Source organism: Tiliqua scincoides, chromosome 3 (genome assembly GCF_035046505.1).
Source record: "Tiliqua scincoides isolate rTilSci1 chromosome 3, rTilSci1.hap2, whole genome shotgun sequence".
NCBI classification, from domain to species: Eukaryota; Metazoa; Chordata; class Lepidosauria; order Squamata; family Scincidae; genus Tiliqua; species Tiliqua scincoides.
In genome coordinates, this window is record NC_089823.1 from 131,937,250 (window position 1) to 131,956,485 (window position 19,236).

Genomic DNA, 19,236 nt, shown 5'->3' on the forward strand with positions numbered 1-19,236 from the left:
GGGTTGTTGCGAGGATAAAAGGAGGGATGGAACTATGTAAGCCACTCTTTGCTCCTTGGAGGAAGAATGGCATAAAGTGAAAGCAAACAAACAAATAATCTGGGGGTGTTAACTGGGTTTCACCTGTGGGACTGAATACTGAAGGGTCAACTTGGCCACTTCTGGAAATTTCCCGTTCCTGAAATTCTGGTGAACTCATGGTCCAATGAGCTGCTTTAAAGCCACATTCTTTGTTTACCAGAACATTTGGGAGGAAAGGGAACAGTGGCTGATGCTTTGGGATAGCTCAACTTTGGGATGCTGAGGCATCACAGAAGCCTCTGCGATGAAAGCAAGGTTCAAACAGGTTTAAAAATAGGGGGCAATCAGAGATTTTTCACCACAGCCAGCGTTTCGAATCCCTGAAGAGCTGATGAGGTATGAGGCTTTGCGCCCTACACTGGACAGCTGGGTGTCTACAGTCTGGGCTGGCTGAGCATGTGATTAGCCATCAGTGCTGGCACAAGGCAACGTTAGCAGACAGGTGAACAAGTCAGCAGCCTCAAGACACAGAGAGATTAGCCCGCAGACGAAGAGAAGCCACCACCCCTTGACCCCAGGGAGAGAACAGAAAGAGGAAAAGGGACCACGTGCCCCCCTTCAGAAGTGCAGCAAGACGCAAAAGGTAAGGCATTCAAAGCGAACAGCATCCATCTGCTGCGATACTGTAATGAAAGAGACAGAGAGAAAAAAGTTACCTCCAAAGAGTTTTAGACCACAACTAGATGAGATGGCAGCAGGACCCATAAAGCTGAAGCACAAAGGAGATTTAAAGTGAGGCAAAGGCAGGCAGGAGGGGGAAGGTGATCCCTCCCCTCTGCACACACTTTTCCATTTAAAGTAAAGAGGCACATTTAAAAAGATGGCTGTTTTATAGTGAGCAGGGGGGGCAGCCATTGCCATTCTAGCACAGCCTCCCAGTGGCTGTTGCTGGTGGGGTCTCCCTTATGTGCCTTTTGAGTGTACACTAGTGTAGCTAAGGGGGGTACAGGGCCCTGAGCAGCGCATGTAGGGGGTGGGATCCACTGCCTCCATGGCAGTTCCGCCACACCATGCAACCTTTCTTCATCTGGGAGGTCGCATGTGCCCCCCCCCCCCGAACTCAGGAAGCCTGCCAGAGACTTCTAACAGGTACATCTAGCCTTATGAAAACGAAGTGCCTGCTAAAAGGCTTTGGAGGCATTGTGAGTCACGGGGTAAGAGGTGGATGAAAGTGTTTTTCAGGAGGCAGGAGGTCTGGTCTGGGCAGGAGGTCTGGTCTAGAGGGTAGAGCCTCCGTTTGCCTGGAGACAACATCCGAAGGTCGCCAGTTCGAGGCCACCGGCACCGTGAACGGTGAGAGAAGCAGCTGACAAGCCTAGCCAAGTTATTCCACTTGCTCTTGGCCGCTGTCAGCCTGTGTGGGAGGAAAATGGAGGCCAGAATGTGATTCCAGATCATAAAAAGATCCATCTGAAATGTTGTGGTTCTTGAAAGACAGAACCTTCTTCAATTGTAAAAATCCTTATTGGGATTTAGTATTGCCTGCCTATGTAAACTACCTTGAATTAAAGTCTGAGGAGAAAACTGACGACCAAGAAAGGCAGTATATGCCGTATTTTTCGCTCCATAAGACGCACCTGACCATAAGACGCACCTAGTTTTTAGAGGAGGAAAACAGGATCCTGCGGGTGCTGCCCGGGTGGGCAAAGCCTTGCACGGTCCCAGCAGCTGTGGAGCCGGGCAGCGGCAGATGAAGGGCGACTCATGCGCAGAGGTGGTGCAGAGGGAGGGATCCTCGCCCCGCGCAGGAGAAGTGCTGCTTCCTCCCAACAGCCCTGCGAGGTGGGACAGCAGAGCGGCAGCGCCCCGTCCCCCTTCTTCTGGCGGACAGGCAGCGTCCCTCCCCTGGGCACCCGGCCAGCTCCGAGAAAGCCCGCCTGGCGCAGGGACCGGACACGCCCGTGGGAGGAGGCGTGCCGGCGAGCGGAGAGCGGGCCGGGCTAGGCAGGGCATGAGCGCCGCCGCTCGCCCCACCGGCACCCCTGGACGGCAGCACCAGCAGTGGCTCCGCGGCGGCAGCCCCTCTGCGGTGAAGCCCAAGAGCGCGGCGGCCGCGAAGTTTGCCAAGCAGCGGGGAAGTTCCGATGGGGCGGTCTTACCAGGGTGAGGGCTGCGATGTGAGGGGCGGGCGGGCAGGTGCTCCAGCCTCGGCTGCAGCGCATCTCCTGGCGGCGGCGGCTGCTGGCCGAGCCCGGCAGTGGGCAGAGCGAGAGGTGGGCTGGAGGTGAGCTCCCGGCGCGAGGGCAGCAGCCAGCCCTGCCCAGCCCTGGCTTCCCTTTCTGATCTGGCTGCAGGCTTCCCCATGGCATCATTAAGGTCCCCAACGTGCACTCTTTTTTGCAGTATTCGCTCCATAAGACGCACACACTCCCCCCCCCCACTTTTTTGGGGGGGAAAAGTGCATCTTATGGAGTGAAAAATACGGTAAATACTTGTATTATTATTATTTTTGGAAAGTCTGGGTTAACTTCTGAACTGCAGCATCAAAATGTGGGTCTGGGCATGCTTCCACTGGAGTGACTTTTGGAGCTGGGACCTCAACAGGGGTATGAATGGCAAGCAGTTGTGTAAGGGAGGATCTCACGTATTGGGGAACTGACAGATTGCCTTGCTGGATCAGACAACACTTCCCCAAGAGCAGCAGCCCTCCAGTCAAGGCCACAGGCAGGGCTGTGCAGCTGTGTCCCCCAGAGGGAGAAACATTCTGGGGATCTCTGGCTTTGTTCAGTACTGATGTTTGAGGATGGAAGAAATCCCAGAAGGCAGGCTTTCATTTGTGTTAGATAGTTCCTTGTATTTTTAAAGTATATATTTTAAGGTTTTTAAAAATAATTTGCGTCTGATCACCCTGTGTCCTTCGCAAGGGAAATATTTATAAGAAATAATAAGAATTCCCTACACAGCTCTTATGGCTACACAAGCCGTACCTCCACCTCCTCCTTTGTCCTGGCTGTGAGAGTTGCTAACCAGTCATGTAAAAGGTAAATGTGATGCTGATTATAAGAAAGCCCTTGTTGGGACTCGAGCCCACCTTTTCTTATGTCCAGTCTGAGTCTCTTGTGTAGAAAGGCAACTGCGCCCTGCTTTGCCTGAGCACTGCTGGACTTCTCCTTGTGACTCCTGTCCCACCTTTGGCAAACTGCTCTTTTCAGTAGGTGGATTCGCACATGAAGTTTTGTGTTTATTTTACATACTTGTGCTCCCTTAAATGAACTATCTTCCTTCCCTGTGCCTGCTGCCATGAAATAGGTATTTCTCAGAAGCATGTGTTGATGGGTATGGCCTAAAGATACTTGAAATTTTGAATTCCTAGCAGTTTTCTTGACAGTGCTCTGCTTCTGCTCTCTTGCTGTATGTGCCACAGTAAGTGAGAAAGGGAAAGGGATGGTGGCTTCTTGTGGCATGTGCATAGTATCATATGGGCATTTCTCCATGGCTGCCCTGGCCTAGCAATGGCTGCTCACTGATCCTGTACTTGTTGCTGTCCTTTCCTTGTTTGACCCCAGTGGCACTTCCCTGATTGATAGGACTGGGTGGGTATAATGCAATGATTCATTTCTTGGCTTCATTTCTTGAGCATCTGTCTGACATGGGTCTGTCTGTCTGACAACATCAGGGTTTGCAAAAATGTTGGTGATTACTAGGAGAACCACACCACTATGGAATTGTTTGGGCTCTGGTTTCCCCCCTTTATGCAGGATGGGCTTAGGATATGCAGGACCAGAAGAGGTACTGGCCCAGGAGCGACACCTACACGACTTAGGCACTAGTCAGCTGGGGAGTGACCAACCTTGGCAAAAACATTTCTGTATCTTTATAGCCATCCATCCCTTTAAAGTGAAATTCTGTAAGTGTTGGGGATTTTCTTATTTATGAGACCCCACCTTTATGATGTATGAAGATTCTGGGCAGATAACCAATGACAAATTTAAAGTATGTACAATTTTTAGCAGATTAAGGAAAGGCTAGTGTAAAAAACATGTCTTCTATCTCACCCATCTTTGGATCCCTGTGAACATTAAGCAGGCCAAGCTCAAGCCACAGTCTGAGTAAGCACCACATTTTTACATTTTTGTTTATTTACCTCTTCCTTGCATCATGTCATTGTCCTGGACCTATGATATCTGAGATCAATACATGAAGTATCATGACCTGAAACTTCTCGAAACAATGATACATATAAAGGAACTCCCCTTTCTTTAGATAAGGAGTGGCACACAGTAACTCCATGAGGCCCACAGTACATGAATTAGAAATACTAGATAGAATGTTTCACTGTTTTCTGCCTCCCATCAGGATCTTTAAAACAGCAAGGGTAATGTACAATATGGTTGGTTCTACAACCCTGACGAGAGAAGACGAAGAACAGTTCCAGAATACTCTTAGATCTCATAGTTCTTCACCTCTGGAGGCTCTATGTTGGGATCGCCCCCATGCTCCAGATATAGATTGCTAAAAGGATACTGCTTTGGGCCCTGCACAGACAAAGAAAGAGGGAGAGAGAGAGAAATGAAATTCCAAAAACAAACCAGTTGTATAAGACATTTAGAACACAAAGCATCAGACCTGAAGGGTCAAACCTTTCTCCCAAACCCCTAAATTCGACCCCGCTTATAATTTTATCTAATCTTGGCACCACCTGTATAGGTCTAATCAGACTGTTGTGAATGTTCACCCCTATGAAAGATTAGTAGCAACTGCTCAAGGACTTGCTACAGGAGACAAGAACCCTTTGGAGTAAGGGCTTCAAATTTTCTTTTATTAAAAGACAAAAAATAGTATTATAATTTTCAAGGGCTATACGAGCTGCTGGAGTACGTACTAGAGCAGCACATGTACACGGAGTATACTCTGTGTATATTTCTCTAACTGTAGGTCACAACCCACTGCTGTGCTGGAAGCGACTTCCATTTTGCATCCATGACTTCCATTTTGCTTCTGCAAGGCATTCTGGGACCCAAAGAGGCCAATGGAGTGGTTTATCGGCCCAGTGTGACCCGGAGGTGACCTTGGTGGCTCCCAGTAATGCTTTGCAACACAACAATATTGGTTCACAAACCACCATGGCGGATGAAGTGAATTGCAGTCACACAGTCTCTGAGAATCGCTGTTCCAGAGTCTAGACAGGCATTTTGGAGATTCAAGATATCTTGATTAAATACCAGCTCAAAACTCACCACGGGCTGGTAGGACGGATACATCTGACCAAGACCAAACATGATGAGCATGAAACCAACAAAGCCAAAGAGGTAATTGCGCATTGTGTGCCAGGACAGAGGTGTAGGAGAGGTGTCAACCCGTGTCCGGAGGTACATGTCAAAATGCCAGTGCATCTAGTCAAAACAGGAAGAAGCAAAGTAATACATTTTTAAACTAGCCTATTATCACTTTGGCTTTCATCAATCCAATTCAGGAGAATGTAACAAATCCAAATACACCCTCCCACTTGTATAACATTTTGCTGGACTTAAAACTGAAATTATAGAAATGGAAAGCAAAAAACCCATTGCCTTATCACAGGGCCTAGGAGAGGTGGGTAAAGGGGGTAATTTGTACCCAGGCCCAGGGTCAAAAAGGGGGCCCAGAAATTTTCTGGGATCTTACATTTTCCTATCTACTCAAGACTTATTGCCTGCACAGGATGCTGGGGACACTACCATGAGCGTGCAGCTGCAGCTACTGGCAAGCCATACATGCTGGGCCGAGGAATGCATACATGACACTCCTTAACACAGTGTCAGATCTGGGAGGAAACTAACCTGCTACAGTAGCTCTTTGGCTTGTGGATCTGCCTACCATGAAGGAGTGTAAAGGAGCTCAGGGACACAGCTGCAAGACTACAGGTGCTGCAGAAGCAAGTTTTGGGACTCACAGAACTCTTTCCATTCTAATGTGAACCTAAATATGATGATGCTAATTTTTTGCATGATTTTCTATATGTAAAAGATTTTAGAGAGGAGTGTGTTTTGTTTACCATATTGCTGTATCTAGCTGCCAGTTTAACATGGATTGGTAGACCTGCGCTCTGAAGACTTATCTAGCTGTCTCCAACCTCCCCCCATCCTGTTTTGCCCCTCCCTACCGCCTTCTGCTCTCCCATCAACACCCTTCCCTGCTCTTTTACCCCTGCCCTTTTGCAAAGGGGTCCAAAAGAAACTTTGCACCCCCTGATAAAATTCCTCTCAGAGGCCCTGCCTCACCGTCTCTCCATGGTTACGCCTCAGATCAGAATGGTCCCACTCATACCAGGGATCTCTCTCTTGTTGGGATCGGTCAGGGAGTTTGGGGTAATCACCGTAACTGTAAAAAGCGTAAGAGACAAAGCCGTTTAAAACTCAACCCAAAACTGCTATACTGGACAAGGTAAACACCAGAGAAATTCATTCCGGTAGGAAGGGGGGGGGAGAAAATAGCTATAATAATTAATAAAGATTTAAGTATTCTAAGCATTTATTTAAACTTTACAGCACGATTATGTAAATGTTTACTAAGAAGTAAGTAAACTTTGTTTCAGTGGAGCTTACTTCCAGTTGAGTCTGATTAGGATTGCAGCATAAATTTTTTTCCTCTCCAGGCAAACCAATTTGTGTTTTAGTCTTTTCCACGCCTTTTTCCACCTTTTTTTTCCTAGTCTGCAAGTTCAGCAGGTCTTGTGACTATGGAATGTCATCAATCATTAGTGACATACAGGGCATTTTACCATGTAAACAATTTACAGCTGTGTGGTCAGAAACCCAGTTTCATATCCCAACCTTGGCAGAGAATCTTCCATGAATTAAGCAAATATTTCTCTACCAGCAAGATTTAGATGCTTTATACCAAAGAAATAGTACATAAACAGGCACTATGTATTTTACTTTTATCATTTTTAGCTGTATTCTTGTTGTACTTGGATTCCTACCTTCACTTGGAATATATCAGTCACAGATTTACTGGCTAGTACAGACTATGATTCAAAATTAAAATATACTGTAGTGATAATGCAGCACTGTTTGGCTACCAGTAAGGTTCACAAATGGATTTTGGATGACAAAACTCTGCGATAGCCCCCTTTCTCCTCCACCCTGAAAGCTTGGAACCATCTCCTAATCTAATCTCCTTGGCTCTGGTTTCCCATATAAAATCAGGAGCAAGAACAACCCATGTCTTCTATTCAGCAGTGTTAGAACAAACACATCATCCAAAGGCCCCACTTCATGAGAGACATCCAATATCTGAATATAAGCTTAAAGTTGCCTCCAACTTTTGCTGCTGCAAAGTCCAAGTTTTTGTCTCCACTTACTGTCCATCTAGGAAGCAACGCTCTTATTATCACAGCTGGAGAATGCAGAGATAGCTGCATATTATACTTGGTCTCTAAAGCACACCAAAGGAGCTAATTCATGTAGAAAAAAGCTAGATAAAATATAGTCTTTGTTGCAAATGACACCCAAAGAGGCCTCTAGTAGGTACATTTTTTTTCACAACCCCAATCATCACACCATTCTTTCCTTTTCAAAGCCATGAAGCACAGCTCACCCTAGGCCATCATCTGGATATGGCTCATAGTCCTCTACCCTCATGTTGTACTTTTTTGCAGCAGCTGCCCGTTCCTCTGGAGTCCTGGGGTAAGGCCCTGGCAGCAAGTCCTTGGGCAAGTCTGAAGCTGGAATGAAACCCAAACAAGACACATAACAGATGACAAAGAGGCCATGATGGACTGCGTCAACAATATGGTGCTATGAAACAAAAGGCCAAAATCCCTTTTAATCCATGTTAATCAAAGCTTTGATTTCAGCAGAAATCACTGAACAAGGCTAGCTGCAACACACAGTGTGGGACTGCCAAGCCCCCACCATCCCTGCTCCAAGTTCTCCCCCATCCCTTTACAATATTGCTGGAGTGTCCCTGTGTTTTTTGCCCTATTCTGCAAGGGGGGGGGAGGGTGAGTTTACAGTGGGAGCAGAGAAACTTGATGATAAGATTAGAAAGTCTGTCTATATGTTACTGGAGCAGGTGCTCAACACTGAATGGGTTTTTGTTTAGTTGAGCAACCCTCAACTAAGCATGACAGGATGTATTCATCTTCAGTTCAGTACATGACAATGAAGAATATGGTCCAAAATTAGTTAAAGCTAACAGAAGTCTAAAACATAAATTCTGCACTTTCCTATTTCAAAGGGTGGTCATTCAACCCCCTTCCCCCCATAAGACAGCCTTCTTTGTAAAAGCCAAAGATGGCCAGGAAAGGCATCACAAACTCTCAACTACAATAAGGTGTTGCTTTGCAGCTCTGGTAATCTAGAGACAGTGGAAACTGGGAAACCTGAATAAGCCCCATCTGCACCAGGCTAACAGTAAGTGGCCCAAGTTCTTGCCCTTTTCAGAAACAGCCTCCTCCTTCTCAATAGCAAACCAGCAATTCAAAATCTAAATACTTAGGTTGAGATCCTGTGCACATTGATGCAGAAATAAAATCCCAGTGAAGTCAGCCAAGAATTCCCAAATAAGGGCAAGCAGGTGACAGCTGCACGAAAGCTTAGCAGAGCCCCATCTTATCTATAGAAGTGTTTGAGAATGGTGTTATTTACCTTACTCAGAAGTAAGCCCATTGTGTTCAGTAAGATTTAGGTTGTAAACCTATCTTACTCACCAGAAACAACACCTCTACTATGCATGTTTACTCACAAATTCAGCAGGCCTAGAGCCTAATCCTATGCATGCCTACTCAGGAGTAAGCCCCATTATAGTCAATGGGGCTTACTCCCAGGAAAGTGGATAGGGCCGTGGCCTCAGAGCCCAAGCCTTTGCCTGTCTACTCAGGAGTAAGTCCCATTAGAGTCAAAGGGGCTTCCTCCCAGGGAAGTGTGGGCAGGAGGGCAGCCTCAGAGCCCAAGACTCTGCATGTCTACTCAGAAGCAAGTCCCATGACAGTCAATGGGCTTCCTCCCAGGTAAGAGCAGAGAGAACTGCAGCCTTCCTCCTCACTGCACAGCCTCAGCCCGCCCCTTCCCTGCTCAGAGAGAAGGTGGCCCAGCCAGAGAAGGAGCCCCCTGGACCCCATTCACCGGAGGGGGCAGTAACTCTCGCACCTGCACGGGCCCCGCTCAGGGCCGCCGCCGCCTTCCATCCCCGGGGCCGCAGCAGGACGATCTCCCGCAAACGACCTCGAGCGCCCGCAAACGCCATCGCACCCCCTCTCCAGGTGGAGTGCGCCTGCGCCGAAACTACGGCGAGCCAGAGGGGACAGAACGGCAGTCAACGTAGCTGAAGGAGGAGCTGAAAGGTGGCGCGTGGTTTTGATCAAAGACACCGTAGACTTATAAATTTCCTAGAATGACTACTCCATTATCGATTGAGAGACTCTGATTTTACCTTTGAAGCCACTTGTGTCTCCCTCTGGGCTGAAGAGGTAGCTCAGTGGTCATGGCTTGTTCTTCTTGTCGCAGTAGACAGCCCAATCCTATTCATATCTACTCACAAGTAAGTCCCATTAGAGTCAATGGGGTTTACTCCCAGGTAAGTGTGGCTAGGACTGGGCTGAAAAAGTAATATCAAAGGCAGACTTTTATGCTCTTCCTTGTTTATGAACACTATTATATTTTTAAAATCTCTCTCTCTCTCTCTAGATTATATAACATATATAAATACATAAATACATTAAAATAGAAATAATTATAAATAATAAAAATTTATTAATAAGCATTAATACATTTATTTATTAATAAAATAATAAATATCAATTTAATAAACAAATTTATTAATAAATGAATAAATTATTAATAAATTAAAAATAATATTTATATATTATGAATATTAATATTTATCCATACTATAATGTTTATAATACAATATAAATATATTGTATAATATATATTTTTATATATTAATAAATATATATAATACATGTGTATATATATATATGTGTATATATATATATATATATATATATATGTGTGTGTGTGTGTGTGTGTGTATATATATATATGTGTGTGTGTATATATATATATATATATATGTGTGTGTGTGTGTGTGTGTGTGTATATATATATATATATATATGTGTGTGTGTGTGTGTGTGTGTGTGTGTGTATATATATATATATATAAAGAGAGAGAGAGAGTTATATTTTTAAGGGCGCAATCCTAATCCCTTATGTCAGTACTTTCCAGCACTGGTATAAGGGTGCCAATGGGACGTGTGCTGCATCCTACAGTTGGGTGTCACTCACGGAGACCTCCTCAAAGTAAGGGAATGTTTGTTCCCTTACTCAGAGCTCCATTGCCCTTAAGTCACTGCTGGAAAGCACTGACAGAAGGGGTTAGGATTGCGCCTATAAATCTTCTATAGATCTTGCAATGTGATTTTATAGAAATTTTCTATAAATCTTGCAATGTGATGCTAGTTATCCACTGCAACATGTTGTTGTGTGTACTTGACAAAACTAGATTACCCTAGCATGGGAGGCCCTTAGGTGCAGGGGTCATGAGAACATAAGAACAGCCCCACTGGATCAGGCCATAGGCCCATCTAGTCCAGCTTCCTGTGTCTCAGAGCGGCCCCCCAAATGCCCCAGGGAGCACACCAGATAACAAGAGACCTCATCCTGGTGCCCTCCCTTGCATCTGGCATTCTGACATAGCCCATTTCTAAAATCAGGAGGTTGCACATATTGGGTCAATTGGGAGCAATTGGTCCAATTGGACTAAAGCCAACCCTGAGCTTCTGCTATGTTCAATGGGTTTACTTCCAGATAAGTGTGCATAGGATTGCAGTCTTGGGCCCAAATCCTAACCAACTTTCCAGCACTGACACAGCTCTGCCAGTAGGGCATGTGCTGCATCCTGCAGTTAGGTGGCAGTCACAGAGGCCTCCTCAAGATAAGGGAATGTTTGTTCCCTTACCTTAGAGCTGCATTGCCCTTACCTCAGTGGTGGAAAGTTGGATAGGATTGCGCCCTTAGTTTAATTGCCCTGAGACACTCTTCTGGTCCAAGCCAGTAGCTAGTTGCATAGTGGACATACTATAGCGTGCATTTCCCACTAGGAAGTTGTAGAATGAACATTCCAAGTAAACCAAGAAGCTGGGCAGGATGTGTGAAACTAACTAACTAATTAGCAGATTACATAGCTAAACAAATCAATAAATGATTCTGTGTCCCCAAAGTGCTCACAATCTCAAAAAGATGCGGAAGCCATGCTGGGGTGAAAATGGACAGTTGCTCTCCCCTTACTAAATGTAAGATAGTGAGGGCACAATCCTATCCAATTTTCCAGCAGCGGTGCAGCCTCAATGCAGTCCTAAGGAAAGGGAACAAATGTCCCCATACCTTAAGAAGGCCTCTGTGACTGCTGCCCCACCACAAGATGCAGTGTATGCCCCATTGGCACAACTGCACCAGCACTGGAAAATTGGATAGGATGGGGCCCTTAGTGAGCTCCAGGAATCTGTCTGCCATGTAGGAGTGCTTGCTTCCACTTTATAACATCTGGTTTATTTATAAATACGTAATGTGCCTAAGTTTCTACTGCATTTGCATCCTAAGGAAATGAAACCCAGTTGCACTGCTTCTGGAATTTCTTACTACTCAGAAAAGTGCCAAACAAATGTACTGTTACAAACTTTTTAGCACCGGGACCCACTTTTTAAAATGACATTCTATCAGGACCCATCTAGCCTTAGGAGACATTTTCAAAAAGTTCCTCCTTACCAGCTGCTCAAACCTCTGTTTTCATCCTTTTTACTGTGGTGGGAGGGGTCACCTTCTGGAGCGTTTGTTGAACTCCACCTTCATCAAATCAGGACCATTCTGTTGGCCCTAGCATTCCCCTTTACCTTGCTTTTGATAGAAGCTGAGGCATTTGTCTACTCATGAGTAAATGTGCATGTACTGCTCCCTTTCAGTTTCCATAGGACTTGATACATTTTCCTTATCAGCTTGTGGGAGGGGGACTTCCTTCTTCAGTGTTTTTGCAGCCACCATTCATAGGATGAGGACCATTCTTGTGGTGTTGCATCCCTCCTTTTGAAGTGGACTGAGGCAGGATCACTGCCTGATCACTGCCTGGGGGGGGGGTGTTTATAACATACCATTCCTTTTATGCACAAAATGTACCTTAGTAGTTTGCAAATACCTTTTGCCAAAACAGCCTACCCTCAGTTATGTCCTCATGTGACTTTGGTCCTCCTAATAAGAGCCAAGCTTAATTTAGAGGGAACTGGATGCCCGATATTAAAAAAAAAAAACAAATAGAAAAGCCAGACAGGCTGCCCATTTTGGTGAAAGAAGAGCTGCTTGCCCCTTCCTTTTCAGCTATATATCTGCTCAAAGTCACCTCCCTACAGTAGATTTCAGACAGAATAGCAGATCTAGTGGATTTTCACTCTCCTCCAGCACTGCTTTTCTTTACATTTGTTCAAGTCCATTTCACATCCTGAATTGGTAAGTCCAAAAAATGGGAGGCAGACCCTTGTATATCTCTTATGACAATATGAAGTCCATTCTTTTTCCTTGTCTGTGTTTTATTTATGCACTTGCCATTCTTGCAGCAAGAAAAAAAGGCTCTCTCTTGGCATGTGCCATTTTTCTCTCACTCCCCACCCCCATACTAATACAATACATATATGATTTAATCAGCCATTGTTACAATAATATTGACTTTAAAAGTTATATATGAAATGGCCATTACTGTCATCTTTCACTCTATGTGGCAAATTCTAGCTGAAGCTAATGAGAATTTACAGTGTAGAGTTTTATGGGGCAGAAGGATCAATTCCAAATAAGATCAATTTTGCATCACACCTCATTATGCAAATTGCCTTTTTTGGATTGGTATCAATATTATTAAAGTTAATATCCAAATCTAATTGCCTTGTCTTGGTAGAGCTGGGAAATATAAACAGCTGAAACAGCAGGCTTATTTTCTGATGTTATTTTCTTTTACACGACTGATACATTATCTTGGATAAGATCAATATAAACATTAATGAATTCTACATTTTACTTCATTACATAAACTCTGTGGTAGTAGCGCTCATTTTTCCTCCGTTATTCACATCAGCCATAATGGGGAATACTCTGTAACGATCTCTGTTATAAACCTCTGCAGATCAAAAACCATTCCAGATTATTTATCATTGAACCCATTTGCTATAATGACAACATTAGTTATAAACATACTAATTTAAGCAAGACAATGACAAACCAGGTATACCTACATCTAACTGCAGCATATATTCAATATGTCTTGCTTTAAAAAAAATAAACCTTTCCTTTTTGTCTTATTTACAGAACAATCCTACAGCCCTGGTAGGCTGGCTAGAGAGCTGAAGGACTCTTTCAGTCCCCTGCATTGGCAAATCAGAATGATACTCTCATTGGGGATTCTGTACAAGTGCATTGTCAGGGATACAACATTGCAACATTACCCAGATGTAACCCCACCACTGGTGCTACTCCACCAGCACAAAGGAAACGGGCAATGGGGGGGGGGGTGTTGTGGAAGTAAGCAGGTCCTAGACAGTGCGTTCTTTCAGACCCTCAGCTCTGATAATGGCGCAAAAGCAAAAGAGGTAGCATAAATCAATGATCCAGGTTCAATCCCCCCTCAGCCACGAAGCTTCCTGGGTGACCTTGGGCTGGTCACTTTCTCTCAGCCTCACCTACCTTGCAGGGTTGTTGTGAGAACAAAAGGAGGGGAGCAGCTGTGTACACCACCCTGAGCTCTTTGGAGGAAGGGTGGTAAAAAAAAATTGAAAATAAATAAATGTACTTATTTTGAATAATGGAAAGGTTTAAAACCACGGCCTCCTCCTGTGCTGTAACACAGCTGTTACAGACCATAGCACTTTAAGAGCACAATCCTATGCATGTCTACTCAGAAGTATGTCCCATTAAGTTAAGTAGGTTTTACTCCCAGGTAAGTGTGCATAGGATTGTAGCCTATGGGCCCAATCCTATCCAACTTTTGAGCACCAGTGCAGCCGCAATGCAGCCCTGAGATAAGGGACCAAATGTCCCCTTACCTTGAGGAGGACTCCGTGACTGCCTCCCCACCAAAGGATGCAACGCACACCCCATTGGCATGGCTGCACCAGCACTGGGAAATTGGATAGGATTGGGCCCTAACTCTGTAGCCATCTTCAGCTGTGAAACCTTTACAGAATGTTCTTCCCATGGAAGCTCACCCAGCACCAACCTGATGGAGGCAAATACTTTTTTCTTTCTTTTTTAAAATTTTCCTAGCCCTATTTAAACTTTTAGCTGAAATTGAATTTATCTGCTCTTTTAAATTTGCTGTGTTTCATCATTAGTGCTTTCTTGTTTACCATTGCTAACCACTGACAGTATTCATAATAAAGAATGGGATGTGAATAAATAAATAGATAAAACATTTGTACTAAATCCCTTACATTACACTATGAATCTTGGAGATCTGTTGGTTCCTGTGTTCTACAGGAGGATAGTGGCAGTGTGCCATCGTAACATTGTTAGCCAGCACCAGAACAACTTGGGGTTGAAGAGTTAGCAGGGAAAGAGTTCAGCATCACATTCCTTCCTCTACCTCAAATGTCCTTGGGACTTCACAGCTGTTGAGAGCAAACTACAGTAGAACCTCTTTAAGGTGACCACCCAAAGGACTGGAGGAAATTGGTCAACATAGGGAGGTGGTCAACATACAGAAAAAAGGCATTTAAATATTATCATGTTTACCTTCCAGGACAACAAATGCAAGGCCAAGTTATTATTTAGATTGGATTTTTAAAAAGTTTTATTGCAAATATCAATGAGAATTGATCCTCTTGTGATGCTTACTATTTATATCATCTATATCTATATCAAGAGGCAGAGAATAACCAGCCCACAATCAGTGTTTTAAAAAACCCCTGAAAATTCATAAGCTTAAAAAAAATTGTAAGTTAAAAAAAATACTTAGTTTCATAGCAGACAGGCAGACCAATGCTGTCCCTTGCCAGCCTATAGCATGTAGCATGTTACATAGCCCCAACAGCTAAAAAACAACAACACTTTTTTACTTAGGCTGCCTGGTTTCCACTGGGTCTCCTCAGATTCACTAAATGCCAGAAGGTGTTTGATACTGTCCCTCACTAAAAGCCATTGAGAAAACTCCACAGTCAGGGAATAAGAGGACAGGTTCTCTCATGGATTGGGAACTGGTTGAGGACCAGGAAACACAGAGTGGGTGTCAATGGGCAATTGACAAAAAAGGTGGAGAGAGGTGGAAAGTGGAGTGCCTCAAGGATCTGTCCTGAGACTGGTGCTTGTCAACATCTTCATAAATGACCTGAAACAGGGATAAGCAGGGAGGTGGACAAGTTTGTGGATTACAGTAAACTTTTCTGAGTGGTGAAGACCAGAAGGGATTGTGAAGTGCTCCAGAAGGATCTCTCCAAACTGGGAGAATAGGCAGCAAAATAGCAGTTGTGTTTCAATATAAGTGTAAAGTAATGCACTGGTGATGGGAACCAAAGTGACAGGACAGTGGCTTCACTATGCACAAGCAGTATCGCGTTCAGTGGGCAACATACGGAAGGTAAATTGATACTCTGTGCAATGGTTGAAGTGGTTAAGATACAACTTACGGAGGTGGTCGATATAGAGGTTGGTCTCCCATAGTGTATATGCAGCGTCTGTCCATACTGTGAAAATTAGGTCAACTTAAGGAGGTGGTCATTACAGAGAGGTGGTCAACTTTGGAGGTTCTACTGTATGCGCAAATCCAATTTGCTGCTGTAATATGTACATAGGCCCATAGGAAGTTAGTTATCGCCACTTCAAATCATCACCTCAAGGCGATTAGTCGTTTCCACTATAGCACCGGTAACCAATTCGTACCTGCCGCTCTCCAGATCTTCAGAGCTAAGATCGTGGCCCAACTATTATACGGTGTCCCTATATGGATTAAGGAAGTCAACAAAACCCTGGACTGAGTTGCGGCCGTATTTTTTAGGAGGATTCTTGGAGTTCCAAATTCCATCCTGTTAGCAACGCTGACTCTCGAGTTGGGAGTCCATCTCCCTTCAACCACAGCATGGGCTATAACGTTTAAATTCTGGCTCCGGCTTCATTTGTCCCTCCCACCCGATTCCCTTCTCAATGACCTGTTAAGAGACCCCTTTTTGTCTAGTTGGTTTTTAAACATTGATTCCAAATTGAATTCCTTAGACCTTTCATTGGAATCTTTAGTGGGCCTTGATGTTAATAGGGCCTATAAGCTAATCCAATCTAGGCTTTGGGAAGCTGAATTTACTTCTCTTTCCATGGATCTTAACCCAGTTTGTTTCCCTCTTTTTTTTTGGTCTCTGTCCTTTACCAGGTCAGCTTTCGAAATATTTTGATACCCTAATAAATCCTTCCCTTAGAAGGGCTTTTATGCTTGCGCGTTTTAACATTTTTCCTTCCTCGTACCATCTTGGCAGATTTTCTCACACTCCTCGGTACAGCAGATTGTGCTCCTTCTGTCACCTTGAGCTGGACACATTGGAGCGTATCCTGATTCATTGCCCAGCGCATTGTCCACTTCGAAAGTTGTTTTTGGATCACTTTTTACGACATCCTACTGTTCCATTTGTCAATTCCTGTTTTGCTTTGCTTTGCCTTAGCAGTTGCCAGTTTTTTATCCCAAATTATTAAAATATCTTCCATTTCCTAAATCAATTTCTATTTCCCCTCTCCCTCATGTATATCCCTTCAGTGGTCGATTATTCTTTAGTGATTGTTGTAATTTTATATGCCAATAAAGGTATTATTGTAATATGTACATAGGCCTTCAGCTAAGCGTATTGCTATCTCATTTTGGGATTCCTCTTGGCCAGCGAAGTGTTCACTGGGCCATCCCTGGCAGGTGCAAGGATGAAACAGGTTTCTTTACAAAAGGAAAAGCCAATCTGCATGTGTTCTGTGGCACTTAAGAGCCCAATCCTATGCCTAAGAAGTAAGTCACATTATACTCAATGGGGCTTACTCCCAGATAAGTGTGGCTAGGATTGCAGCCTCAGGGTGAAATCCTATACATCAGTGTTTCTCAAGCAATGGTACTGGTACCACCGGAGGTATTTGAGGTGATGTCCAGTGGTACTTGCAGGACCCCCAGTGCCTGGAACCAAGACCAGCAATGCACCAAGCAGGGCTTGAAAAAGCTCTCTCATGTGACCTGAGCTTCTTACTGGTATTTGTTGTGTTGCATTTGGTCTCCTAAACTTGAAGTGATGACATCACTGGCAATTAATTCCAGTGGTATTTCCAATAGGTGGATCACACGAAGTGGTACGGCAGGGGACAAACATTGAGAAACACTGCTATACACCTTCTCCTGAGCGTAAGTCCTATTGAACTCAATGGGACCTCTGTTGATAAGTACAATTCCAATCCACATAAGTTCCCTTGATCAGCGTTCTCAATGTTTGTCCTTCACTACCATTTCGCAGCATTGGAAATACTACTGGAAGTAATTGGTGATGACATCATCGCCAGTTACTTCCAAGTTGGGAGGCCATATGAGACATGAAAAACTCCAGTAAGAGGCTCAGAGTGGATGGGAGGGCTTTTTTCTAGCTCAGAAAAGCATGTTTTGGAGCTCTGCCCACCAAACCAAGCCTCCTACTACTGTTTGTCACATTGCATTGCTGGTCTTGCTGCTGAGCAACAGGGATCCAGGGAGTACCACCAGACATCAACTCAAGTACCACTGGTGGTACCAACACTACTGGTTGAGAAACACTAGATGTCCTGTGGCTTGTGCACATGCTCACTGCTAGGTCTGGTCAATCAATGAAGTTTTACAGATTCAGAAACACTACAAAGGCCTGCCAAACTGCTTGGAGAAAGACAAAAGCTTCCTTTCCCAGCTGCTTTAACCTTGAATAAATGTCTGTCCTGGCTTCTCTCAGCCGGCAGTGGGCGCAGCTCATTGCATTGCTCCTGTCTGGCAGAAAAGACACAGAGAGAAGAAAAATCAAGACTGACCCATCTCATTTTTAGGAAGGAAACTTTGTAGTAAGCCATTTTTAAATCTCCTACGGGTTCGTATGTGAAAGTTGCCAATAGAAAAAATCAGTGGCTAAATTTAGAATTTTTGCCTAGCTGTGATTGAACAGCAGGTCTATAAACAAAAGGTACCAGTAAGGAGAGGAGCTGCTAGTCTTTCTGAGTGGGTGCATTTGTATGTGCACGGCTAAAAGAAGGGAATTTGCAACAGCCCTGCAAATCTACTTCACTGTTAATAATACTGCAGGTTGGAGGTCAGGCGAAGGCTGAAAAAATGATGACTTACTGACAACCTTGTTGTGTGGTTATATTCCTATTACATTTCCTACACAGTGGGTTGGTGGGAGCTTGGTGGAAACAAAGGGACAACACACAACAACCCTGTAATGAAGTCTGCTATTAATGCAGTACTGTAATTTAGAGGTCAGGCTGAGCCTTTTTTGGGAGAGGGGAATTTTCAGCCAAAAATATCTCATACAAAATATTGCTCGCGTTCCTCAGTTGATCCATCTCCCCGCTTTTGTCCCAGGCCTCAGAGCAAGTGCAGCACTGAGTTTCATGACCCACCTTTCAAAAAGTGCTCTATCAAGACCCGCCTGGACTTTAAAAAAGGAGATCTGGAAAGAAGTTAGGGCCCAACCCTGTCCAATTTTCCTGCATTGATGCAGCCATGCCAGTGAGGCATGCGCTGCATCTATGTGATGGTAGGACAGCTACATAGCCCTTCTCAAGGTATGGGAACATTTGTTCCCTGACCTCAAGGCTGCATTGTGGCTGCACCAGTGCTGGAAAGCCGGATAGGACTGGGCCCTTAGAAGACCAGAAACTCTTCCTCTCTGCGCTCAGGAGATGGAACAGCTGTTGTTGCTCAATCACAACTACAAGAGAACCTTATATTGTTCCAGGGGTGGCCAAGAAGTGGCCTTTTCCTAGCTCTATGGTTTTCTCCTGATCAGTTCCTGATCAGTGGCCCTCTGGCCTTTCCTAGCTCTATGGTTCTCTCCTGATGAGTTCCTGATCAGTGGCCCTCTGGCCTTTCCTAGCTCTATGCTTCCCGCCTGATGATTTCCTGATCAGTGGCCCTCTGGCCTCTTTTCTAGCTCTATGGTTCTGTTCCTGGTCGTTGCCCCTCTGGCCTCCTTCCCATCTCTATGGTTCTCTGACGCTG

At 44.6% G+C, this 19,236-nt stretch overlaps 1 protein-coding gene across 1 annotated transcript; it reads right to left on the bottom strand.

Annotated features, from left to right (window-relative positions):
- Positions 1–4,142: 4,142 nt before the first annotated feature.
- Positions 4,143–9,291, bottom strand: NDUFB8 (NADH:ubiquinone oxidoreductase subunit B8). The gene is made up of 5 exons (XM_066620346.1): positions 9,153–9,291; positions 7,600–7,726; positions 6,282–6,381; positions 5,259–5,414; positions 4,143–4,556 (listed from the first exon to the last, which is right to left on the bottom strand). Exons 1-5 carry the CDS (start codon positions 9,247–9,249, stop codon positions 4,464–4,466), a joined length of 573 nt encoding a protein of 190 aa, XP_066476443.1. The 5' UTR covers positions 9,250–9,291; the 3' UTR covers positions 4,143–4,463.
- Between the last annotated feature and the right edge of the window lie 9,945 nt (positions 9,292–19,236).